This window comes from Sturnus vulgaris, chromosome 1, assembly GCF_052056855.1.
Source record: "Sturnus vulgaris isolate bStuVul1 chromosome 1, bStuVul1.hap1, whole genome shotgun sequence".
In the NCBI taxonomy this organism is placed as follows: Eukaryota; Metazoa; Chordata; class Aves; order Passeriformes; family Sturnidae; genus Sturnus; species Sturnus vulgaris.
Genome location: NC_142243.1, coordinates 108,951,098 through 108,978,590, shown reverse-complemented (window position 1 = coordinate 108,978,590; position 27,493 = coordinate 108,951,098). Strand labels below are relative to the sequence as shown.

Here is a 27,493-nt window from a genome sequence, read left to right as displayed (position 1 = left end):
GCAGCTGGCACCTGTGGAGGTGCAGAAAAAAAGGTGAATCATTAAGCATGCCTGGGATGGATTTTCAGGGGCAAAGGTAAAATACACAGATCTATCCATTTCCCAGTATGTACTTACCAGCAGCCTCAGACAGACACTCAATAACCTAGCAGCAGGGCACAAAGGAAGTGCTCCTACTGGCAGTAGCTTTTTGATTAAAGAAAGAATGCTTTCACAGTAGTCAGCTTTCCAGTTGGTACATGACTAATTCATCAAGACTGCTTGTATTCAGGTTTCCCTTTTAGATTTTCAGTCTGTTTCTCAGACCCTGCTGAGTTTAACTGGGAATCTGTCCTGTCTTCTTTAAGAACAAAACAAAAACAACACAATGGCCAACACGTTTCTCCTTGCCTACAGGAAATTAAATACTAAGAGAAGATGGACAGTGTTCTGTAAAGATACACAGTGCTATAAGTACTTTGATACTGCAACAACAGTGGTTGTTACAATTTGACAAAAACTATGCCTTTCAAGAGAATGTTAAAAAATATAATCAATGTGCTACCTACAAAAAGCATGATTGCAAGCAGAACTGACAAGGAAAATAAGGTCAAAGAGTAGGACCAGAGAAGAACATGGGTCCCATGGGTAATGTCTGAACTCTGTGAAATTCTTAGGCACACCATACCCATACATGGAGAGGAGGGAAATCTGACACAAAATCCTACATCCACATATATTCCCAGAGTCTGATACACTATTTGGGATCCAGGGGCCAGTAACTCCCTGGTCAGGCTCTCAGTATATATTTTAATTTCCTATGAGCTGATCAATGTTCATTCTCAGAAATTTCTGATGGCAAAACAATGCTTGAGACTACCCAACTAATATGAAGGAACTCTGCTAGAAACCAGTCAGGGTGAGCTGCCCAGAATCACCAGAGAGAAAAAGAAGCAGCACTTGGCATTAGACTTGCCCCATTTCCACTGTGCACAAAGGAACAGATGCTCTTCAGCTCCCCTGCATTTCTACCTCTTTTTCAAAATATGACAGAGATGAGACTATATGACATCTGCCATGCCACACCCCTGAGCCTGCTTCCCTCTGCCCAGTGAAGTGTGGTACCTCAGCTGCTTGACTTCTATCTCACTCTCCTCCTTTTCCTCCCCTATGCTAAGGGAGAAAGAAGCAGGGAAGCTGTTGCTGTTTCTGTAGCTAACACTCTCTCTGTGTCACCAGGAAAAAGTACAGAGAAAATAATCTGGTCCTTGAGGAAATGTTAAAGTCTGCAGCTGAGGGCGAAGTTCTGCAGTGAGTTCTGCTTCCAACTCTCAACAGTCTCTCACAGCTGACACCCAGCTAGCCAGGATTCTTGAACAGAACCCAGGTTTTGCAGTCAAGGCTGTTACATCAAGAATAGATACAACCACCTCATTTCCAACTCCTGACTCTTCCCATCCTGTCTTGGAAAGTTATCTGTCAGAGATGTATATTCGGGGTGGGATGCTCCCAGCCCCACAGTGAGAGTCACTCTCCTGCAGTGCCTGGAAGGTCAAAGACAGTCTCATTTCTGTACTACAATGAGGCTGAAGTGGGAGCAAGATGTGTGTCTATGAAGGCACTTACACTTTCAGACATTTGCACAGAGCCCAGGTACCTACTGCACAAGGCAACAGTTATTGGGTGAATCACAGTTCTGGACTCAGTTATCCACCCAGACCTGCTTCTGGTGCCCATATCAGTTGTTCTAATCTAGCCCTAAATTCCTTAAGCCAGGTGTGAGGACTTGAGTCTCCTGCTTAGCTTACGTTGAGTGCTCCTGTGGTTTAAATCCAACATGACAGCGTAGCTCTAAGTGAAGTCGTGTCGGGGAAATGTTGGCACAAATACAAACATTTACAGCATCTCCACGGAAAACTTAAAAACTGAGAAGTTTATTGAATAGTTGAAAATAAATAACAAAAGTGGGGGCTCATTAAGTTTACTTCTTTATACTCACTCCAGCTGCAGAAAACGTGTTTTAGAATAAACAGTATTGTAGATGACTGTGGGTAAGACAGCGTTCTGTCTTGTTTCTGCCCATCAGCAAACTCTGTCTTTAAGCCAAAAAATAAACTCCAACCAACTAAAATAACCCACCAACCCCCTCCACACCTTTCCAAGGCTACTTTTCAGTTGTAAGGGCTACTCACAAGCCTGGTGACATGACAATTCAGTGGTTGCGAGGGTAAGAACACACAAGGTTCTTTCCATAATGCTTTATGCTACAGTAGGAATGTATTTTATCTAAATAGTAGGACTGTACACATGTTTATGTTAGGAAGTTTACTCAAAAATACTACAAACATATTCTTAAAATACTGCAGCTTGAAACAATGCATGACAGAAACAGTCTGCAGGCCTAGCATGCAGAATGGGAATCACAAGATTTGGATGGACAACAGGGAGGAGTATAGATTACCAGAAATTACATGATTGTTCTCATCAAAAATAGTAAAACATTAATTACATTACAGAAATACTAAAAATACAGTAAACTTTGCAGTTTATAAGTTCTGTAAGAATGGTTTTAGTGCTGTGTTAGTCATTATTGAAACTCAAACAGTACTAGCTCCTTGACCTACATGCCAGGATCTGCACTTTGAGTTGTACTGGTCATTGAGACAGGCAACATTCAATGAGGTTGAGATAAAACACTGGCTATCACAAGAACAAATGTATAAAATTCCCTGAAAGATCAGACAGAAGTGAACAGTGGCTGCTAATCCCAGAGAAACCAAGAGGGAAGATATGTGCTTGCCTTACAGCATGGCAGTGACTGCCAGCTGAGAGTTTTAAGTTGGACTTGCTCTCACAAGGATCCCAAGTCCATCTGTCTGTCCACCACAGGGGTTTGTTTTAAGCCCAGGCAGAATTGTTCTAACCTATTCCTTCCAAGGACCTGTGAACCAGTCTAGAAAATGTGTTTTAACAGCAATAATGCACAATGAACTCACAATCCTGTATGGAACTACAATTTACAGAGGATAAAAAAAACCTCATGAATGTTTTATTCCCGTCCTTCTTCCCTCAATGTGAAGGCTACTCTGCTTTTTTCCCCCTCCCACCTTCTCCCCTCCCCCACCTCAAATAAGCAGATGCAATCAAGGTGAAATTTATTTTGAACCAATTCTGCAAAACAGTTCAACAATGCCATACTTTATAAAAATACTTAGTTACATAATTAAACTTATTACTATTTATATAAAAAGTGTGAATGTGAATTTTAAACTCTGTTAGGGTAAGAACCACATCAAGGTCTTCAGGTGAAACAAATAAATTTTCATAAACATACAAACTCTTTTGGAGAAGTTTTATAATACACAACCATTTACAATGAACACGTTCATTAAGTTAGTGTTTTATTCCTTTACTATACAAGTGTTATTACAATGAACTGTTCCATTCAGTAATTAAAAATCCATATAATGCCAGTGTAATTTTTGGCATTTTTTGTTATGACTGTATTAATACATAAACTCATATGATTGTGTTATTCATTTTAAAATATTTAGAAAAATTAAAATTTCATCATATTTTTTGGGTTGAGTATTTTGTGTGTGTTTTTTTGTTTTGTTTTTCTTACAGAAAGCCCTTTTAAAATTTGATAACCACAGATGTATAGTTGATGAGCAATGATGAGGGAAAATGAAAAATGATGGCACTGTTTCTACACATATCTGTTTGGTAGTTGGATTCAATGTAGTGTAAACCAAACTCATGAATGTTAAGTTTAGTACCAGAACTATATTACCAGCTTTTCTGAATTCATTTGTTGGATAGCTTTACAATGATAATATGAATTCCAAGCCAGTAACTAAGTATGAGTGTTTCAAAATTAAAGTATATAAGCTTGATCAGAAAATTCAAGAACCTCATGCAAATTGTTGAGTAAAAGACATGACGTTATTGCTTGATATGTCAGTAGCAAAAAAAAAAAAAATCATCTATATGTAGTGTCAGCTGGGCTGAATGCCAGCAAATTTCATTACTTGGACAATATTAAATATATTTTATCCCTTTACTTTTTAAACTTTCACATTTTCTTTCATTTATTTTTAGTTAAATAATTCTGTAGGAAGGGCGGAAGTGGGAAGAGCAACTGTGTGTGTGTCTTAATAATCAAGAAAAGCAAAAGTGCAATCAAATCCCTGAACCAGTGACAGATAGCACTTGTGGCACCCACCCTCGTTAACACTTACAAGCCACATACAACAGTACCAAACCTGTCTCTGAAAAAGGACTAAAAGGTGGCCATTTACCAGCTTCAGTCTTGCTTTCCTGGTGAACTTTGTTCAGGTAGTCTTCCCATACAAAAACTCGCTGTTCCATTGGAGCTTAAAGGATTAAAGGTTTTCCCTCCGTGATTGTATTACATAGCTTCAAGTTCAAATATCATCATACTTTATCAACACAATTTTATAAAATATTACCTCATTTTCTAGTTACCTTCATTATTCTTAATAAGCTATGCAGAAAGAAAAAAGGAAAAATCTCTCATGCTACTTTCCAGTTATAGTAATACAAGTATTAACACAGTGCATTATGCTCTCTAATCTCGCTATTGAGGTCTACCATTTAGATCAAGTTTCTCATTCACTGTTCCAATTTCTCTTCTTACCTGCCTACCCTAATTAAGTCCATGAAAGTGGAAGCTTAAAGATCAAGACTATAAATCAAATACAGTTGTACCATCTTTTGTTTTGTGGGGGTGGGGGCACACACATGTAGTTTTAAACACAGGGAGTTTTACTAAACTGGAATAGAACTGCTTGGTCCCAACAAAGTTCTTCTGCTTTAAAAAGGCCTTACCCCAAGATCACTAATTCCAGACAATTCTCTCATTAGTAGGATGATTAGCAAATACTGGGAGAATAAAGGATTTGAAACATTGGTTTTTCTGCTATTGTTCGCACCAACACTCATTTTTTCTGCCCTGTATTTTCAGTAAGCTTCCTTTGGACCCTGAAAATAAGTTGGGAAAGAGGAAAAAAATAAAAACATGTCATTGGTAAATCAGAGTATAACACTTTAAAAGTGGTTTTGTGCAACTGCATCATGAAATTCCAGTTTGCCATTAAGAGCATGCAAAGTAGCGAAGATTTTCTTTCCTGTGATTCCTTAGAGACTTCAGGAATTCTTTGCAAGTCTTTAACATTTGGCAGATTTGTGCATGTTATATAGACTGTTGGCTTATAAATTGTCTCCAGGCTGGTACTGTGGTTCTGTAGCAGTAAAGTAGTCCTCCAAGAAAGACTGTATATACTCAAACGTTGGCCTCTCATCAGGGTCCTTCTTCCAACACAGTTTCATTAACTCGTGGAGAGACTCTGGGCAGCCTTGTGGACAAGGCATCCTATAACCACGTTCCACTTGCTCCAGAACTTCTCGATTCACCATTCCTAAAAGGAAAGCATATTAGCTCTGAAGGACATTATGTAAAGAACAGTTTCCCAAAGTTTTTCAAGAACCTCTGCAGTTGCAATACATGTGGTTCTACCAGAACAGAACCTTTAATGAACACGCTTTATAGTGAATGATTTTTTTACGTTCTGCATTAAATACATTTTCTGAACATTATTTCAGTACACTGGTAATTCCTCAACACCTGGTCCTTTTCCCTTTCTCACTGTTTTGGACAGGTCATTTCAGAAAGGAGACTCAAGCACAAATAGCTTCTCCCTGCCTTAGGTTCCACTCAAGGACCATTTAATTTGAAATCAGGCCAAGAAAAAGGATTTATATATCCCTAACATAACTGCCTTACAAATTACAGATCCAGCAAAATATCTGCTGAAAAAATGTCTAGTTTCAAAAACTGGTTTAGCAACTTCAGTGTACTGATGCTCTCTGCAGCCTGGGAAAAATGTCAAAAGTAGAAATATCAGGAATAGACAGATAGGAAACACAAAGATACCACTAATCTGAAATAAACTGTCAGTCACATTTAGAAGTGCTATTATTTTAAAACACTTTAAAATATGCAATATTTAATCTGAAAATAAACCAAAGTATCTTTGTGAACAAAGGAGCCAGTGAGGTGTGACTAAGTTTTTGTCTCTGCTTGTCAACTGTGGGCTCAGAATGAAGGGAAAAAGTAAAAAAGGTAACTTCAGAGGCACAGAATACAACAAAGAAAAGAAAAATACATTAAATCTTCCTGTTACCTGGATATGGCACTCTCCCCTTAGTTACCAGCTCTGTCAGTAGAATTCCAAATGACCACACATCCGACTTGATTGTAAACCGACCATACAACGCTGCTTCTGGAGCGGTCCATTTAATTGGAAATTTGGCTCCTACAAACATCGCAAAGACAGAGTCTCAATTTTCCCTTGATAATCCACAATTTCTTACAATTCAAAATATTTTGAAAAGAATAATGCATTAAAAGAATTTTTATACTTTGCTTTATTGATAAAATTCAAGGTGGTATAGTATTTTAATATTTCTCAAACTAGGACAGCAACTACTGGCTACAATGTCTGGAAGCACTAAAGACATCTGAGAGTCTCACTTAAATACGTTTCAAAAAATGAATCTGACGAACAGCTTCTCTGGAATCTCATCTTTCTTCAAACTGTAACATGTTTTATCTCCCAAATATAATTAAAAATGCTTTCTGAAAACACAAACTAACTGCCACATAACTTTGAACACAGGAAGTTTACCAGGATTACACATAGGCAAGGAGCTCACCTAAACACAGCTGTGAAAGCACAGCTCCATACGTGATCTTTATCCATGAATACAGAATACACAGGCATGTTCTGCTGAATGTAATAGTTCTAAGCAATTGAAAGGCAACCAGTCTTATAAGTTAAATAAATTAACTGGCCTTACCTTGTCTTGCAGTGTACTCATTGTCCTCTATTAACCTTGCTAAACCAAAATCTGCTATTTTGCATACAAGATTGTCTCCTACAAGAATGTTAGCTGCCCGGAGGTCCCTGTGGATGTAGTTCATTCTTTCAATGTAAGCCATGCCATCCGCAATCTCAAAAAGAAAAGTGTTATAAAAGGTTATTTTTCATGACTATATACATTTCTCCCAAGTATTAAGCAGCACCCCCTTATTTTAGCTCCATTCCCATTGTGTAAATATAGGAATTATAGCATAGCAATCAAGAGCTTGGCACTGATTAGTGTGTCTGGCTATGCAGTATCTGCTAATTGCAAACCAGACTGTTTCCTTTCTGACAAATTACAAGTCCATAACAGAAGGTGCAAGACATAGCAGCAAACAACAGCCAGAGCATTCAATATTTATGTTTAGTTGACATCTGATACCTCTTCTCTAAGCACAAAATACAGTTTTTTTTGGTACCTGAGCAGCCATGTCGACCAGCTGTGGGAGTTTTAAGTATTTCCCTTCCCCTTCTTTAAGGAAGTCTAGCAAGCTGCCTGTAAAACATGACATTTTGGGGGGGAAAAAAACCCCAAAAACATTAACTTGACCTAAAAACACAAATAAGATTTTTTTCTTAGACATTATAATTGACACATTTACCTCATGAAATCTGTGTTTGAAAATCCATCATTTACCAGAATATGTGACCCAATGATCATGCCCATAGTTACCTCTGCACTGATAACTTGTTAGTGCAATTCTATCCAAGTGGTTTGGAATCCACTTCAATAATGCAAATAACTAAACACTAATAAAACAGACTGCTGGTTTTGGCACTACGTTAGAATTTTTCCAATGTTGTTGGTATCAGTACTCCTCCTAGCTGGACTTTCTTCTACTATGAGATTTATAATTACAGAACAAAAAAACCTCTATCCCTTACTTACATTTTTCTGCCAGCCCAAATCATATATTAGAGAATATTAGAGAAATTATTGTGAAATTGTTGCTCTTTTTGTCACTTTTTCATTCTTACAGAGAAAACTATCTTCCATTCCTTACAATACCTTATTTTCTCCCATTAATATAATGCAATCGTACCCAGAGCATTACATGAGCAGGATCTGAAAATCAGTTGCAAGGATTTGTGCTCTGTTAGGACAACAACCTTTACTTGTGCCATTAAACTTTGTCTCAATGTAACAGTTCTCTCTACAGGTGGCATTATGTCACCCCAGGTAAGAATATGACCTCTTTGCTAAGAAACTGGTGAAGACTCATAACAAATCACTCTTGTCACAGTCAAAACTACAGTAACAAAATTAGAAGTGTGGCCACGGTGGGGAAAGAAACCACTTGATTGTATATCCTGAAGTGGATTCATAGCAGTAACGCTGAATTAGATTTCTCCAACATAAGTTTAGTGACTTACTGCACTTTTGCACAGTGAAAGTAAAAATGTGGCAGGCCAGACCCACACTGCTGCTGCTGTTTGCTGTGTGTGTTTGCACAGACTTTTTCTGACCTTGGTTCATGAGATCAAACGACTGAAGAGGAGCAAAGATTTCACACTGATCTCTAGTAACCTGCCCACACTGCAAAAAACAGTTGGATAGTTTGCATTTTGTACCCGCTTCTTTTCCTTGTGAAAGGGGAAATATAAATAAAAATAAATTGCTTTACTAGCTTAGAACAAAGAAGTTCTATGGGTTTTTTGTAAGATGTGAGAAAATTGTCAAAGGAAAGCTAGAAAAAGAAGCTTCCAACAGGATTTTGAATCCATAATTTAGACCAATTACAATTCTTCTGCTTTTGCAAGGTAACCAGTTCTGGTAGTGAGTTTCGCTTTTTTTTAGACAGTTTTAAGTATTTTTTTCCTTACTGCCTTGCTGAAACCTGATTTCTGAACAATGAAAACTGATTTTGCATGGCTGTCTAGTGTTATTTAGGAACAAAAATGCAGAAGGAACTTTTTCCATTTTCTGTTCCTTTTTACCTTTTCAAAATTATACAACCCTTTAAAAACCCCATCCAAACAGGAAAAAAGCAAACTCATACATTTGTGGTGCAGTACTGAACACAACTAGCCACTCCCTTGAGAATATATCCCTATGAGGATAGCAAAATTTCTCTATGAGTCGAACAGAAGCCTGCATTTTATAAAAAATAGAGTAATTGACTTGGAAATCTGCTGCTTCTTAACACTAATATGCTTATGATGTTTATTTCTACATTCTGCCTAAATCTCTAAATCTCTGTTTCAGCAGCAGGGGGAGGGGGAAATGATACAGAGCAAAGGAAGAAGGATCAAAGACTGAAAACAAGAGGATAAAGGAGGGAGTCTGGGGAAAAAATGCTCAACCTTTTTAAAGTTTACTATTACACTGCTGGGAAAGAAACACCAAATAACCCAAAGCTCAACATGTTTTGTTGTTAGCATGACCTGTCTACAGACAGGCATAACCTCATAGTAATATTCCCAGCTACACCGTTTCATTTAAATGTGAGGGACACTACACACTAAAAATGAGGAGGAAAAAATCCCCAATCTTGTACTTGGAAGATTAGCAAGGGTGACACAGATGTGCAAAAGAATCATGCCTCTGCCCATAATCTAAATCAGAACTGCTCCAAGTAGGTCAAGCGTTGCTCATTTTAATTTAATCAAAATTAACGCTTGTACTCCAGTTAGCTTATACCTAACATTAATTAAACATTTGATTTATTGCTGAGGTGTTAAATAACCTTTTAAATGTAGTATTTTTAACTATCCTGTCCCACACCTTTTGTCATGAATTCAGTGACGATGTAGATTGGTTCCTCAGAAACAACGGCGTACAGCGGAACAAGCTTGTCGTGTCGCAGTTTCTTCATGATCTGAGCCTCCTGCAGGAAAGCTTCTGGCATCATTGTACCAGGTTTTAGTGTCTTGATTGCTACTTTTGTGGTTCCATTCCATGTTCCTAGGGAAACAGATCAGGTTTTATTCCCCATTGTATTAGAGAAGAAATTCTCTGCTCAAACTCTTTCTTGCTTCTGTTTTCTTAGCTAACTGAATAATCATAAATAGAACTATATTGAGTATCAATTTTACCATTACATGCATGATCATAACTGGCATTTTTTCCTTCATTTCTCTATGATACTATCTTTTCATATCTCGATACTGATTTACTTAAAATACCATTAAAACATCACAGGAACAACTGAAATGTGTCATATTAAACTCTTACCCATCCATACTTCACCAAAACATCCTTGGCCCAATTTAACTTCCAATCTCAAGGATTCTCTAGGAATTTCCCAGGCATCTTTTGCTAGTCCCTGCGTTTGTGGTTTCACAGTGGGACATACAGTTGTTAGCTTATGACACAGACCATCAGCATGTTCTGGAAAATAGGAAAAATAGTTAATAGCTTCACAGTTAAGCAGGAGCAAGACTTTAACAAAAGCAACATCTTAATGTTGATAAAAAAGAACTAGTCCATTTACTTTTTGTTGAAATCAGAAATTTTATAGTTGTGAATTTTAAGAATAAGCTATGTATGCAGTCCTTCCTCACAGTAGGCACAGGGTAACATTGGGACACTGGAACTTGGGCTTACCTCTGTAGTGTTTCACCAGCTTCTGTAGAGATTCAAATTGTGCTCTGGTTGTGATATAGTATCCACCATTGTCAAGTTTCCTGATTTTGTAGTGTTTTACATTATCACCTCTGACCTCATCCCAGTCACGTATAGAAAGGGAATAAGCACCTAGGAAAAAAGTCACATACTGGTTCTTCACCAAAACATAAAAAAGGTTTTTAACATATCTCCCCAGCTGTCATTGTACAGATATATGGTGTGCACATTCAGGTGTATCATGGGATAGGCATAAAAATGTTCACTTTGGTGTTGGGGAGAGCAGGGAATGGGAAAGAGGAAAGATACACAGACATATACATACCTTTAGTGGTTTCACTCTCTCTTACTAGGAAAATACCACGCTGGTTCCCAGGATTTAAGAGTAGTCTTTCTGCATCCTTCCTGCCCATCTTACCAAAATACCACCTAGAAAATTTAAAGGGAAATGTGTAAACAAAAAAATCTTCCTATGCTTTGGTACTCATGTAAGCAAAAGATTTAGAAATCTCAAGCACTGACTGAACTATTCCAAAACAGCTACTGGGCTACAAGTATCCCAAAAAAATACAGATCAACAAAAGCAATGACATCAATATAAACACAATATTAATATGATCTATTTCCATTTTATATATTCTCATTTCTATAATTTACAAAATACATGTAAAGAGGCCTGTATATGCAAACACTATAGTTTTCTGCTGGTTTAACAACAGACATCAACTGTTCTTAACATTGAAAGGAACACCCTCCTCAGGCTAACTTTACAGGCCAAGATGAATCAGATGACACACTTTAGTAGCACATTCAACGCTGCAGGAGTTGAAACTCCCTTCTTTAAAAAGTTCAGGCTTTATTTTAGAAAACAGTACTTAATGCAAAGTGAGTGTGCATAAATATCACTGGATGACAGGTTCATTCAGACTGGAAGGACCCTTGGAGTTCTCTGGTGCAGCCTCCTGCTGTAGGCAGGGTCAGCAGTGACATTAGACCTATTTGCTCAGGATGTAGTCAGCTTCAGGCCTGAAACACTTGAAGGACAGACCGTCTACCTGTGCAACCTGTGGCCAGGTTCTTGGCTGTCCTCAGGTAAAAACGTTTCTTATATTCAGCTGGAAACTCTCCTGTTTCAGTTTCTGTTCCCTCCCATCTTTCTCTACCTCAGTAGAGGTAGCACTTTTTTTTACTGATCATTCAGGAACAACCCTATGGCAGGTATCATTTACTTCTCTGTAACATTCCAAACTGCTGAATCATTCTGATACCGAAAAGAACACAGACGTTTCAAAAGATTTGCATTTTTTCTTGCCTTCAGCTCTTTCACAGAAGAGCTTTTTCTTTTACATTCCCACAGTGTGCTCATCCTGATGAACAGCCTGCACACAGCACTGTCCTGAGCCAGCGATAATTTTAAGGTGCATCTTCAGATGAATCCCCAGACTTTGGAATAAGACTTATTTCTATCTACATTTTGTTTTTATTAGCTACCTCAAAAGTTACAAAGTGACATAAAGTGTAAATTTCAAACATTTTCGTCTGTCACTATCTTATCATCAAGCTAATTTGGCTACGTAAGTGATGGGAAAATTAATACTAGAAACTGTTGCAAAATAATGGCTTTCTGGGTGAAACATTTCTGGGAAAAAATGTAGCTAAAGAGGCATCACTTTGTTGAACAGAATGGCCTCTGCAATCACATGGAAATTTGAAACTTATTCTTACATTTTGTTGTATTTGCAGTTTGAGTGTTGAAGGAGATGTGCTAAGTTAGAAATGGATATGAAAGCATACACACTGGAGACAATTTGGATGTAATCTATAATCTTACAGAAGCAAACCTGAATTCTAGCTCATAACTTCACATGAAAATGCCTCTTCGTCAGACTACAACAACAATTTACAAATGATATTGTAAAGTGCTGTTTTACTTCACTACCTATAAAATAATAGTAGAGTTGAATTGCTTTCTTTTTTAGAGACAATTAAACATTTATATTATGGTGTCATTAAAAAAGTACACAAATAATATGGAACCTATCATAAGCAGTTTCTGTTATAAATGCCTCTAGGCTTAGAAAAGGCCACAGGCAACTTGGGGCTCTGTATTGCATTTGCATTCATAACTCTAATTGCAGTCACAACACAAAATCTACACGCTATCAAAGCACAGGGCTAACAAACTCCAAAGCAAATTAACTGTATTCCAAATACTGTGGGGATATTTCATAAAATTAGCACTGGTTCTTTAAATTAAACAGTTTTTAAAATCTTCCTCATTCATCATCCTTCACACTCACCTCTAGTCATTACATAAACCTATGACAAATCTCACCACTGTTCTGGCCAGTGTTTAGGAGCCATACTTTCTTTGAAAAGGGCTATTATTTCCATTTTACCACCACTGCAGTTGTAATGACAAACTTTTACTGCATAGTTTAAAAAAAAAAAAGAAGAAATATTTGACTTTTTTTTCCCCAAAAAATAAACAAGAGTTAATAATTTTAAACCCAGATGAAAGTCAAGGGTGTAAAATAACAGAGCATCTTTGATGCAATCATTTTTTAATAGCTAAGAGCCAAGTGAGAGCAGCAGCAGCAAGATGCTAAAGTCTCAGCTTGAGATTCAGGAAACATCTTGAAAATCAGGCACTTTTCCCAGACATGCAGTATCAAACAGAGAAGTGCACAGATCACATATCAGTGAACTGCTGATTGACAGTATCATGCCTGTATATTGAAACAAGAGCTGTGCAACTTTGTATTTCTAGTACAACAAATACAATCCCTTGGAACAAGTATAAGCTAAAACTCTACTCCAACCTATGGGCTCATTTTATGTGACTGTCTAAGGACTCCAGGATGTTAGTAAATAAATGTAGTAAGTAACGGTACACAAAACAGTATAATTTTCCAAATTCATAGCAGTCCTTAGCATACCAAAAAATTTTGTCACCAAGAAGTTACTACAGGATTAACAGATGAGCAATAATTGTGCACACGAATGGTTTTTTAGAATTTATGGTTAGGTCATACCAAGTATATATAGCCGATCTTGACTTAAGGTTTGGCAAAGAAAGATAAGGATAAAAACCTAGAGTTGATTGTGTCTGAACTCTTTAGCTAAAACCCATCCATTTTTGCTTTATATGATACACAAAGTGTGCCCTTCAATTTTTATCATTATTGAATTCTCCCATCCTTTCTCCTTTAGCCCCACATGTAGCAAACAGGCATGAAACATCGTGTGTGTGCCCACCACATTCTCAGTAATAATTATACCTTTGACATAATCCAAGTAGCACTGATATAGCACTGATACTCTATCATTAATAGTATTTTCCTACTCTACCTTTAAATGTTACATATAATGAATTTAAAAAACGGTATCACCACAGGGTACAAAGTGTATAAGATTGACAGGATAGAGTGTCTTACTCTTCGGCTTGAATGGAGTCTGCAGGAGCTACATAATTGCTTGGGATGTAGCCAGTCTTTCCTGTAGCAATAGATCTTGCTTCCCACCAGTCTCCTTCCCTGCAATGAAATATCATTACCTCTTCCACATATAAACAACACAATTCCATGGCACCTGTAACGTACTCACATATGAAAGGCAGGTAAATTTAGGTAACATGGTATTTTAATTATGAAGGCATCTAAACTAGTTTGTGCTACACCTACATACATCTCATGTTGTGAGCAACACAAATGCCTCTTAGTGGAATTTCATATTTTAAAGATTTGGGGTTGTTTTTTTAATGTAAAACCAGAATGTATTATGGCAGAGATGTGTAAATAAACTTCTGAGTTGTCTAGTCTTCATCTGCCTCTCCAGATCAGAGAGTAAATCCAGGTGTAGAGTCTGGAACGGACCTGTCCCCACTTTTGCTGCCCCAAAGGGGGTAGCTGTGCCTTGCTGGGGCAGGGAAGGGAAGGAAGTCACCCAACTGAAAAGAGGCATGGGGTTACCACAGTTGTTACAGTGCTATACCTGCACCCAAACCCTGATCACAACCTGAGAAGTTATGGTCTTAATAATATTATATATTTTAACCTCATGCTTGTTGAATATTGAATGTATTAAAAAAACCCCCAAAAAACAAAAAACCATCAATCTACCCTTCACTAAAATGGGATACAGAGATTTAAAAACAAATTGAATCTAATTATTCCAAACAACCCAGTAAGGTCTGTGAATGAGAACACTTACGTGTTATTTATTATCTGGAACCGTTCACCTTTCTTAAATGAAAGGTCATCTGTAGTTCTAGCTTCATAATCATATAAGGCCACAAATACAGTAACACCACCTTAGGAAAAAGAAAAAAAAATCCAATATGATATAGCAGTAATGTTGCAACCTGATTTAAGTACTTGTCCATGAAACAATTAATCAGTTTTGATTTTGAAGCAACTAAACACTCTGAGTTGCATCTCATTTTGGAAGACAGATGAATAACCTGCTAATTTCTTAGGACAGAGCAAAGCCTATAAACAGACATTCTGAAAATATGCTTCCACACCACAAAAGACCACTAGACACATCACTGGAACTACATTAATAATTACAGCACTTATATACAGAAACCTGCATGACGCATCATCATTTAAAAAAAACAAAACCCATAGCTTCTTTATTAAGCTTGCTTCTTGTTAAGAAATGCAATTCTGGAAGAATCTACACCACCACAGTGGTGAACCATCAGCCACTAATTTTCACAGAAGCAAAAGTTCCTGTTGCACTCAGCTATAAATAACTGATGCATTCCCAACTTTCTGAGGTTACACATCAAGAACTCCAAGGAACTGAACCAGAAATAAAAGTATTCTCTTACAAACAAAGACATTCCTCTGCTTTAGCACTGATGATTTTTTTGATTCCACCAAGTGTCCCTGCATGTGAAGCAGACCCTTGCTGAGGATGATCCATCAGTGCATTACTCCAGAGAACGAGGGCCAAGACAGGTCACGAGGAACAGCTGCACTCCAGCAACCCCAAGGAATCCACCTTCCCATCCCACTTCTGGCATAGGGCATGCTCTTGAACATGTCCCCCAAACAGGACATATGTGAGAGAGGTGGATGGTAGGAAGGCTTCCACACCTACCAGCAGGAAACCTTTTTCTATACTTCAAAGAACTAATCTACAAAACTGGGAATAGGAGGAAGAGGGAAAAGAGAACAGGTTGTTCGAGATGTACAAGCTACTTGCAAAAATAAAGAACCATGTACCATAACTAGGAGAAAGTTAAAATAGAAAATCATGAATAGACAATTCAGAAAGACTTTTTAAGCCCTAGAAATGCTGTTTCTTAGTCTGATGAACATTTAAGAAGCCTAATGATCATCCAAGCAATAACATATTTTTAAATGTATAACACTACCTCTCTAATATGCACATATACATATCAGAATATATATGAAAGTCCACCAAGAGAAATATGTCACAAATAATTTTAGATCTTACAATCAGCATGACAGTGATCAGAAAGGAAGAACACATAATGCAATGAAGGCAGTCTATATTCAATATTCTTTTGCAATGTACACTTTCTGACATAAGAGCTCCTAATCACCTAAGTATTTTCATTTGATTTGGAGTCTTCCTGTGGTTACAATCTCTCAGCAGGCCTTGGCTGGAAATGAATTTATAGTTCCGCTAGGAAAAACAGAACAAAATCCCCACAGGAGGTTAGAGTAATTGAGGGTGTTTTTTTAAAGTGTGATTTATGAACTGAAAATGAATTAGAATATTCCTTACAAGTTAGCAGCTCCTAATTTAAGTTAAAAATCAAAACAATTCTACCAATTTTTATTACTACATTATTTTGATGACACAAACTGCTATGTGGAGCAAGAAAACAGTGAGGATATAACCGTATTCACACAAACAGAAAGCAAGTGTTAAGGAAATAAACCATTGCCAAAGAGTTCTTCAGCAGATGAAAACAATCAATACTCTCAAGTCACATTATCACAAAAGCTTTTAGATGCATCTAAAGAAACTGAAAAAACTTCAGCTACCATAAAACCTTTTTATTCTCAGTCACAAGTGTTATTTTTTCATAGCAAAGAATAATAAAATACTTGAGAGAGCAGCACCAACACAGATTTATACAAAAATACTGTCAAATGATATTTCAAGTCTCTTGCAGCTGTTTTCTTTGTGAACACTGTGAGGTGATCTAGTTTAGCTGCTCAAGCTATCTGTAGCCACAAGGCTTCTCTTAAAGATTTTCCTTTTATTAGGTCAGTATTCCATCCTCTAATTTATGACTGGTTTTGGAGAGAAGACTTTACCTTCTTGTTCAGCATGGGGATTACAGAGCACTAGCACAGCTTCATGGAAGGCAAGAACAGCAGTCCATTTTTCTGTTTTGATTTTCAGCAATATTCTATGAATTCAAAGTATCTAAAGACAGACAGTGTGTAACACAGGAGCAGTGTGACTAACTCAGATTTCTTCTCCTTAACTGCTTTAGAGGAATAAAAGAGGGCTCAACTCTTTTCAGCCTCACTACAGGCCATGATGACAACCATATCATCCTCTTGTCACACATCACTGATCGACTGGGTAAGTACTACTGACACTTACATCCTGTTTGACAAGCCCATCTATTCTCCTCTCTTGTGAAGCAAAGGGTGACAGAATGTGATCCAGTGTTTTATTGGTCACAAATACAAAAAGCTTACAGGAGATGAAGGCTGTCATCTCACTCACTCACAAAAACACCCAATTTTAGTTTATCTGAAAGCAGTACTGAATGTACCAAATAATTGTTAGCACAATTTTACTTATGTATGTATTTATTTAAATGTATGGTTTTTTGTGGATGGGCTAGTTTTACAGAACGAAGAGGAATAATTTCATATGCAGTATCGTTTTACCTAATTGCAAATCAATGGGAACATTCACACAAATCAGCCTGCCTGCTGATAACTGATTTCACACTAATGAGATATTAAGACTCTCTCTTCATGAGAAATCTCTTTTGTTGACTCTGGTTCAAGATATAACATGCTTAACAACCACCAGGAACAGGCAAGAGGACATCCTTTCTGGTCTTTGCAGCAAAGGATTTGTGGTACCCAGTGGGGGGCTACATCTCTGATGTCTGACTATGCACAGGAGTGCCTGCATGCACTGCTGGAGCTTCCTACATGACCAAACAACCAGATCTAGTAAGAAGAAATATGCCAAGGCTCTTGAGGGAAATGAAATACAACACAGTAGGGCTAATGAAAATAAAGGAATAAAGGAAATAAAGGAATGCTGCCCATTTTTAATTTCTGCATATGTTCATCCACAACAGGGATTCAGAGCTGACTCATAAATGATACAGGCTAGATGTTCATTTTAATTATTTGGTCTTTAATGTATTCCCAAGAAAAGGACTACGAGGTGATCATTACCTGACAATTCATATTTGGTTTCCTGAATTGCTTAATGCCAAGGTCAGAATGCATTTTCATGGATCTCAAATTACTTGTGTTTAAAAGACTTTATATGCCACTGGAACAATCCAAACACTTAAGCACCACAACTGTGCTAACATTAGAGGGAAAACTAGAAATAGACTAATAAGAAATTATTATTTTATTATTTTGTGAAGTTTCTGTACAGAGCTTCTAGAATAAATTAGTCTTTTTAATGTCTCTCAAAAAAAGGGTAAATCACAGCTTCTTCTCAAAAATATCCAACCAAACCATGAACTTAGTTATATGGACAAAATAATTTTTGTGAGTTTTAAGATTTTGATAGAAAGGTGGGTTTATAACATCAAATGTGCATGTTGCTTTAAAATACTGTATCTCCTATATCTCAGCCAAGAAGGTCTCTCTGTGTCGCAAATTCTATTTTTACATTTTCCATTTTGGTTTTAATACGACCACCAACAATGGGAATTCTGCTCTTTCATTTCACACATATTGTTCCCATAGTAAAGTACATAGAATATAATGCAAATCCTGCTTAGCTTTATAAATTGATTCAATGTTGTATTAATATAACTTGATATTTTAAACTGATTTTAAGTCTGATTACTTTCAATTTCTTGAATCTGAAGTGTTTTTCATTTTGCTCACCTCTCCAAATTTAAAGCCATTATCCTATATGCATCCTTTCAAGACCTTAAAACTTCTAATTTAATTGTATCAACTACTCCCATTATTGTCTTTAGTAAATCTTAAATTTCTCTATGCTGTGATCCTAATTGTCTCCACAAAAATAAAAGCCTTAACACTCAACCTTCAGTCACTAGTGAATACAGGCTGAATTATTATCTGAGCAGTATAAAGATATGGAAAATCAGGAATCTCTAAAAGGCAATTTATTTTAAATTTGCGATTTATTTCTGTGTGGCAAGTTGTCATAGTATTTTTTTGACTATGACTGTCAAGTGGCTATAATACTAAATAATAAGAGCATCATTTTATGTAACACTCACCTGTTAAAGTACTAGGATATGTACTTGGCACAGCTGAAAATGAAGATGATGCTCCTCCAAAGGGTGTCATTCCTGAAGGCCCTCCAAAAGGAGTCATGGAATGACTATTAAAATTAACTGCTGATCCCTTTATTGACGGCGACTGTGTTGCTTGGCTGGAATCTGATCCATAATGACTGACATGGGAAATAACAGGTTCTGGAGCATTTTCAGTTCTGTATTTCATGGCTGGGCCTTTACCTTCTTTGCTTTTAATACACCCCATGGCTGCTTCTGTGAGAATGAGAGGGGAAAAAAAAAAAGAAAAAAAAAGAGTTCACCTTCATGTTGTCTTTAGACAGCTAGCAGAGAATAGTCCCAAAAAGTTAATCCAAATGCTAATTTATTCTTGTTAAACCCCATGCAGAGTGTAAACTCTGAAAAAGTGTTCTGGAATAAAATCTAAATTATTACCAGACCAGGGAAGCCCTAATTATTTTCCCTTACAACTTCACATAGTAACAGCACATTTGGATTCTTCATCCTGCTTACTTGATGGACTGTAAATGGTAACAAAGAACGAAAGGGGGAATTGGGCAACAAATGAGGAAAAAACACTGGAGTCTTCTATAGCAGTGTGGAGGGGGAAACAGATGTGACAAATCCAGAGTCAATTATACGAAGCAAATCCAAAGCAATTATACAAAGAAAACGAATGAGGCATTCCTGCTTTCTTTTTTAAGCATCTGTGCAATGAAGTCTTGACCAACTGGTGACATCTTTAAAGACAAAGAAGTTTTCATCCATTGCCAGCCCCCAAATACAACTCACGAACAAACCTCAGATATTCACAGCCACAGGATAGGGTTAAGCTCTAGAGTAACTAAAACTACAGAAAAACCAAGAATAATTGCAATATCCTAAGGGATTTAGAAACAGAACCGTGCCTGGACAGGTGATAATTTATATCCCTAATGGCCCAGGGCTGCCACCAGCTCCCACTACAGGCAGACAGTGCCAGAGCTGATTACCGTGGGGGCACCTATTACCTGCTGCTGAAGGGAATCAGAGAGACCTGTCGCCAGCAATTAACACCGGCTGAGCCTTAAGAAGTCACCACCTGCCATTTATCACGTGGTGACAAATGGTAGCAGGCATTTTCTGGCTTACCCCAGTTGGGAAACAAATCAGGAAGAAAATAGCAGCATCTATTAGATGCAGCTCTAGTATGGCATAAAAAGTCCTGCATTATTTGCAGGAGGGGATTTAAAAATCTGCTCTAACTACAAAAGTAAAACCACTACAGACACAGGAAATCAACTACTCCACATTCTCTAACGAATCAATAAAAAGAATAAAGGGCGGGAGTTTGAAAGCATGAAAACCATGTATTTTGATAAGTACAACAATAATTTCATGGACTAACTAACAATTAGGGAAACACGGTATTTCCCAATGTGTGACTAATTCTTTTCTTCCTTCTCAATTCCTTCTTACCTTGTTAACTATTAGACACAGAAATATGGAACGAAGCAAATTTTACTAAACCAACACTGCCTTAATATAGTCACACTGAGAAAATAATACCCTCAGTATAGCTAACTGTTACAATAATAAAGATACTGTCATTTCCTCAAGAACCATGAATCAGAGTTCCTGGAAAGAACAAGGTCCACAGACAGTGAAATACCTTATAAAATTTAATGCTCAAAAAGATTAAGTATATTCACCTTGTCATTTCAGCCCCTAATACTGCAATGTAATACAATTACTGATGCAGAAACAAGCAGCAACAAAGTCAAGTAACTGCCCTTTTACAAATCACATTTAAGGTTTTCCATAGAATAACAAATCATCACAAAGCATACCTTTTCAATTATTTTTACTTCTTAGACTATTAATGCCAACTTATTATCTATGAACAAATGTTAACAGAGCAAGGCTTGAATATACACATATGAATGCAATGTGCCTAACTACTTTACAGAAAACACCTTATTATCTACAGTAGAAAAGCCAGTTATTAATTCACAATAGAAGCCAAACATCAGAATCACATCCTTTTAATTTCTCTACCACTGCAAAGAGACACTGTAATCCAAAATACCTTCTTTTGGCCATGTGGCTGCCTATTGTGAATTCTTGTCATCCTCTGAGACCTACTTGACTATTTTTAAAAAACTTGAATCAATGTTTTCTTTCTAGCATTGAATAAAAATCCAATCACCTTTACAAAAATGTCTTTTCTAAAAGCACTGATTCCTTGCCTTTGGCTGGAAGTTAAGCACACAATTCAAAAGTCCAGCACACTACAAATGTTAATCAAGTAGATGAAAAGGAAGTACAGAGACATCAGTCCAAATGTCCATCACAAATGCTTTTCCTTCCTTCTGGCATTTATCTAACTTGTAGCAGGCTGATAAGACGTCAATATTAAAAAAAAAACAAAACAAACAAAGAAGATAGTAAAAAATTTACCAAGTCCGGTAAAACTGCTGGATTCTGCCCAAGGAATTGCTGATTTGATTGAACGGCTCTTAACTATCACTCATACGTGCTCACCTCCTAAGGCTGTGTTAGTGACAAGAACTTACTATTGGTATGCTTGAGGGTTACAAAAAAAGCCTTTATTGAAGACCTGAATTCATTCTAGAAAAACAGAATCAGCCTCTCCCTTGCTTCTCCCCTCCCCAGCCACTTCACTGTTAAGGTAATCTTCTTTCAGGGGTTAAAGAGATTAACTGCAGAGATTCAAGAGATTCAATCAGCACTTCAAAGAAAAAGACATTCAGAAATAAGCAGACATAAACGTAAACTACTTTTATAACTGCATACCCACAAAACAAAATTGAGCAAATTTCTTACCTTTCAAAAGCAAAAAAACCAGTTGCAAACTGCAGTAAGACTCCGTATATGCATTTGTGAGGAGGAATTAGAGGCGTGAAGGGAGGGAAGATGACATAAACCAAGAGCGAGTAGTAAGAAAACCCTGACTGTCCATCCTGTGGGGGGAAACCCCCAACGACTTAGTACTGTTTAGTCTTGTAATAAATTGCTGGATAAAGAACAAAAAATCCCTAAGCAGCTGATGCGGAATGTTGGATTTGATTATTCTGGTACTGCATTTGTTATCAAAAATGTATGTAACTGAAAAAACTTTTTTTATCAACCTTTACCTGGCCAGCAAAAACACATTAAGGAATACATTTTTGTCAAAAAAGCTAACAGCTCTCTTTCTGACACACTGAACTCTTTAGAAATAGATTCAGATGGAAAATTTCCTATTTGCACTCCAGAAATCCATTTATTTAAAGAAATGCTGTCCCAAGGTATCTTATTCACAAGCCACTGACTTCCCACTAGTCAGATCATTATTTCACACAAGACTGGTGTCTGAGGCAACCTATTTGAGTAACTTCAGCATCTCGTTCTTTCTTTGAAACAAACATTCACCTATTGATTCTGATCACTGTGCCCATACATTTTGGGTGGGAGAAGGTGGCAAGTCAGCTTGCTGGAGCTCTATCAGGAAACCATGTTCAGAAAGGCATGGACTGCATGCCCAGCTGTCTTGTTCTGCCTTCTAGATGAAAACAAACCTATATTCAAATGTTTTCAAGTAGAAACAGAAGCTAAAAGGATCATTGTTAAGGATAGTTGAAGGTTAACAGGATGCCCACCGAAATCAATAGAAGAATGAGAGTACTTCAGTATTCTCAGTAGGAATCAAATGAGCATCTTTATCATCTTTAACAGCATCATCTTTAGTAGCATCTCTGGATTTGCACTCTTTGGAGAAGTCCTATAAAAGGCAACAGTTAATTTTCATTCAATACTCTACAAACATCTCAGACAATGAAGTAGACCCTTAAGAAACACTGACAAGATGAGAGCTCCAAGAAAGTCAATGCTGCCCTCTTATCTTTCCAACTCCTTTTTATAGCAGAGTGCCAGATCACGAGGAAAGCTTTCAACAACAATTGAAAAGTGTGGCCAGTAAAGTCTTTGTGTTGGCTTTTTTCTGCTTTCCTTTAAGGATGAGCTACTAGAACAAGAAAAACAAATTTTTCTTCTAAAGCCATTGTATCTTAGCATAATGACAAATTCGCTCAGGGTGTCCACAGGCTCTCCATCCAGCCCAGAGAGGTGGGTGTCACAAGGAAACCACTTATTTATCTGATGTGTCTTTGCTCCGTCCAGCTGGCAGTTAAAGAAGTTACTCCTTGGTTCCTTGGGACACAGCATTGTTAGGAGTGGCTCAAGGAAGGTCTCCTACTGGCATGAAGGAAGATTAGATAAAGTTTTCATTGAAAGAGGTGATTTCAACTTGGGTGGATAAACTGTTTGTTCCAGTCACATGTCTTAGAGCAAAGCTGCCTGCAAATATCTCCAAACATTGTTCCCTTTCCCCCATACTCTACCCATCAGCACTTTGAAGACAGGTGTTAGCATCTGAAACCCTGAAGACCAAGGGCTGGGAGAGCCTCATGTTTGTTTCATTTGCTGTAATGTGTTTAAAAACAAAACCCATACACTATTAAAAAAAAAGAAACGAAAAACAAAAACAACAACTGAACAAAAATCACCCAAGAAAACTGGTGTTTTTCCTTTTTGGGCCAACTGAAAAATCCTCTGATCTTGCTCTTCTATTACAGTGCAGCATGTGCCAGTTGCCTTCTGGAGACTTCACCATTGAGGTAAGGCCAGGAGTGACAGTCACATGTAACAGTTTCAATGTGCCACAAAGTGACATATGCTCTAGGGCCTTCCTCTCTTTTCAACTTCTCATATAAACCGGGTACTGTACCAAAACTAAGAGGTACAGCAAAAGAAAATCAATAAGAAGGGCAGTTTGCAACATTTTGATTTCATTACTTTTCATTTCTGAAATTATTAATATGGCTAAAAAAGAGCACATACGTGATTTTTCACTACAAAGGCAAGACTGCCTAAAACATACAAAAAATCCTCCAACTAAAAAGTAACTCCTCATGCTATCTAACAGAAAAATAATTTATTTTGAGGTTCATAAATGGCTAATAAAAAGATGAAGAAAACATTGAAGATTTCCACTGCTACTACAGCTTCACTTCTCAATGTTAGCATGAAAAAAATAATCTGTCGAGAAAAGACATGTCTTCACTTCTGTGAAACAAATGCCTTAAAAAAGGTCTTACAAAAAGGCCTTCTTAACTTTCAACTATAGTAATGATTTAAAGTTATTAAAATTTCATGCAGTGATAAAGACAGGATATTCAGTGGGAAGTTTGCTAATGGATCCATTAGCTGGCAGCTGTCTATTTGCTCAAACAAGTGTAGAGCTGATTCCACATGTCACCGGAGACATAGAACCTACACTGGCTTTTTGTACACTGAGCAAACAGCATAGAGCCAAACAGCTGATTTCAGCTGGTGGTATTGAAAAATCATTTATTAGATGTGACATAGACTGAAAAAAATGAAAACCACTAGTAAAGAGGCTAACAAGTCTTTATCCAATACTGTAACATCCAGCTAATTCAGTCCATCTTTAACAGGTCACTGCTTTGGTATGAAAACAAGAGTGAGCATTCTTGTCTACAAAACAACCTGCCTTATTTATAAAGGACAGTAAACTAAAGAATTGCCCTGTGTTCTTTGCAGAGTACATGAAATTTTTAGAAATTATGCGGCTTTTATCATGGGATATAATTTATCTTTTATGAGCTGTCATAAATTGCAGGGTTTGCTTACTTTACCATGAACAACCCATGACATTTCAAAGAATGATGTTCTACTGTATTCAGTTTTATAATTATCAGTAACATTAGTGTAATGAGGCCTTAGAGAGTCTGCATCATTATGCATTTAAAATGCAACTGACATGACCTTGCAATTAACAATCTAATAAGGAGCAAAAACTGAAGATAAAGGAAGAGGCATTATAAAAAACCCCACCGAAGCAAGCATTTATGCTACTTGAATTTCAATGTTTACCACACATCTTTGTGCAGTTCTACACCAAAAAATAACGATAACCCAGTATTACTAGAGCTTAGCTGGCCCATACACTTAAAATAGGTATTTAAAACCATCCTCTTTATTACTAATGCAATCTGAACTTTTGAATCCTAATAGTTGCACAGATGTAGTCCTTTTTTAATCATGACTATACAAGCATATTAAACAAAAAAATCTGAGTCTGCTGTGGTTATGATTTTGATTTCACAGCAGCAGAACAGACCCCCAGATTGTTTTCTAATAAAGCTACAGCTAGCAAACCCATTGTAGCAAACATGATTCTGTACAGAGAAAAAACGAGTATAAAAATGCTTTTTGGGTGGACATTTTGCATTTCAGAGTCAAAAGATATCAGAAATATTACATATTTCTATTCTGGTTTGTGTTTTTTACAGGACTCAGAATTTTGAATTTGCTTTAAATTAGATTGATACTGATCCTTCTACTGGAGGAACCAGTTAACTGGTTTACAAGATCACAGCAACTGTGCTCTGAAGGAAAACCGTATTCCAAAATACTACCTGAAAAATAAGGAGAAGCAGTAATTGCTAAAAGAATAAGGTCCTTCAATCCTTCATGTCCTTCCCTGATTCCCTGACTTTTTTTTTAAATGGAAGAAGTTCAATAGAAGTTTTTTTCCTCTGAGGTTTGAATGGCTTTGGCATGGGAGATTTGCCCAGATGTATCAGACTTTCAACATTGTACCCATGCAGGAGTCTAAGGATTTAGTCCTCCAATTTGGATTGTCCCAGACAAAGGCTTCTCTAATGAAGAAACACCTATTTCCTTGTTGGGACTAATGGGTATGAGATGGAACTGCCCCAGCAGGCGGTACAACCCTCATACCAGAGCACAACAGGCCCTAGCAATCCAACTGCAAGGTCCCATTGAATACTAGGTTGCAAAGTTGAAGGAAAAATATACTATGGCAATGAAAAGTTCTAAAATCAAAAGTGGAATTGAGGGTTATCAGTGAGGCAAAGTTAGGAGAGAGGTGATACTCTCTGTTTTTCATCTCAGTTACATTCTTCCTTTTATCTGGGCCAAATATGTAGGATCTCCTCCCAGTCACTCTGTACCAGGACAGCTGAATTTGCAGAGGTACATATTTGTGTAAAGTACCTTTCACCTTAGAGACAGACAAAGGCTCCAAGAACATACTGGAGACAATGACCATGTCATGGATGATACGTGGCTGGCTCTGCAAAACATATATGTTCATAAAGTTGTGCTTATTTATAGTCAGTTTCACGTACACTATCTAGGGTAGTAGCTTTTCTTTGAATAGATGTTATATGCACGAAAAGGTGGCTCTTCCAATTAGACTAGGAAGTGGCCAAGAATGACAGACCAGAGGTAGAAGAAAGCAAGCCTACTGCAATTTTAAACACGCTTCTAGTGAAAGAAGACCTAGTTTAGTATTCTGTCTTCAATAGTGGTCTTTGCCTCTAACCAGGAGTTGTATCTTCACCATGGGTCTGGACTGTGACAAAGAGTAAGGCTGTGTCTTTTTATAAAGAGCCATCAGCAGATGCATTGAGACACGAGACAAGCAGGATCAGTGCAGACTGCTCTGACCTCCACCAACCTGTAGCTCAGAAACTCCACTCAAAGACAAAGGACTCAGCTACCTGAAAAAAACTCCAACAGCTATGTCCCAGCTTATGAATTTAAACCAGCGTACTTATGTTGATGCAACATCAACAAATGCAGGATTTGCATTCTAGTATATCTTAGTTACTACTATAATAACATTGTCTTAAACATCAGAAACATTCTGATCTAGATAAGGCTTAGGAAAACCCACAAGGGGTGTCACAGCCAAGGCCAGGACTAAGACCTTGCAAGTGCAACTGTAGCAGCCTGACTTCTAGTTTGATACACGAGTGCAAGGCTTCCTCATCCAAACTGCTCAAGCATCTGAAAAAGCACACTCCCACCATCAATCCCCTTGTCTTCCAGCTGCCCACAGGAGCAATCTCCACTTCAGCTGGAAGCTGCCCACCTTTTGTGCAAAACAATAGGAAGCACAAAAGAAAGAAGTTGCTGGGTGGGAAAAACCCCAAGGAAACAAAAAAAAAACCCCTAACACCCCAAACCCACCTGCAGCAGGCACAAAGCCAGCTGAGGGTAGCTGACATGCATCCAGAGGGAGCTGTTTCTAACTTCGAAAGCAGAGCAGAGAAAATATGGTAAACTTAAATAGTTAAAATTAATTTTTTAAATCCCTACCAACTGCCAAATAGAGCTTCTACATAAAAAAATGCTTGTTTTCAGGATGTATACTGAATTTTGAGTGAAGTCAACTTATTTTTTCACTTTCAGAGAGGGTGAAAAGGCAGATGATGCAAAATGGTGGATAAATTTTCTTTATTCCAGCAGTCACGATCACAAGGGAGAGATAAACTAAAATATTAGAATTGCAAAAGTAGTTTTATGTGATGATATATATATACATGAGACCATTTTAAAAATTTAGACTTACAATGTCTAGCCATACAATTTCAAGCCATTACCACACAAAGTATTTTCTCTGACAACGGATGATACCACAGACAAAACAACCAATATATT

General features: G+C 37.3%; 1 protein-coding gene across 2 annotated transcripts in view; it reads right to left on the bottom strand.

Moving 5' to 3' along the window:
- Positions 1 to 3,117: 3,117 nt before the first annotated feature.
- Positions 3,118 to 27,493, bottom strand: part of YES1 (YES proto-oncogene 1, Src family tyrosine kinase) — a 49,250-nt gene continuing 24,874 nt past the window's right edge. For both annotated transcript variants that reach the window (XM_014871271.2, XM_088173773.1), the window contains exons 2-12: positions 18,941 to 19,213; positions 14,704 to 14,803; positions 13,929 to 14,027; positions 10,817 to 10,920; positions 10,474 to 10,623; positions 10,102 to 10,257; positions 9,652 to 9,831; positions 7,346 to 7,422; positions 6,862 to 7,015; positions 6,186 to 6,317; positions 3,118 to 5,420 (exon numbers count right to left, since the gene is read on the bottom strand). In XM_014871271.2, coding sequence (XP_014726757.1) covers positions 5,212 to 5,420; positions 6,186 to 6,317; positions 6,862 to 7,015; positions 7,346 to 7,422; positions 9,652 to 9,831; positions 10,102 to 10,257; positions 10,474 to 10,623; positions 10,817 to 10,920; positions 13,929 to 14,027; positions 14,704 to 14,803; positions 18,941 to 19,205 — 1,626 coding nt within the window. In that variant the 5' untranslated portion in view covers positions 19,206 to 19,213 and the 3' untranslated portion in view covers positions 3,118 to 5,211. The remainder of the gene's footprint in view (positions 5,421 to 6,185; positions 6,318 to 6,861; positions 7,016 to 7,345; positions 7,423 to 9,651; positions 9,832 to 10,101; positions 10,258 to 10,473; positions 10,624 to 10,816; positions 10,921 to 13,928; positions 14,028 to 14,703; positions 14,804 to 18,940; positions 19,214 to 27,493) is intronic.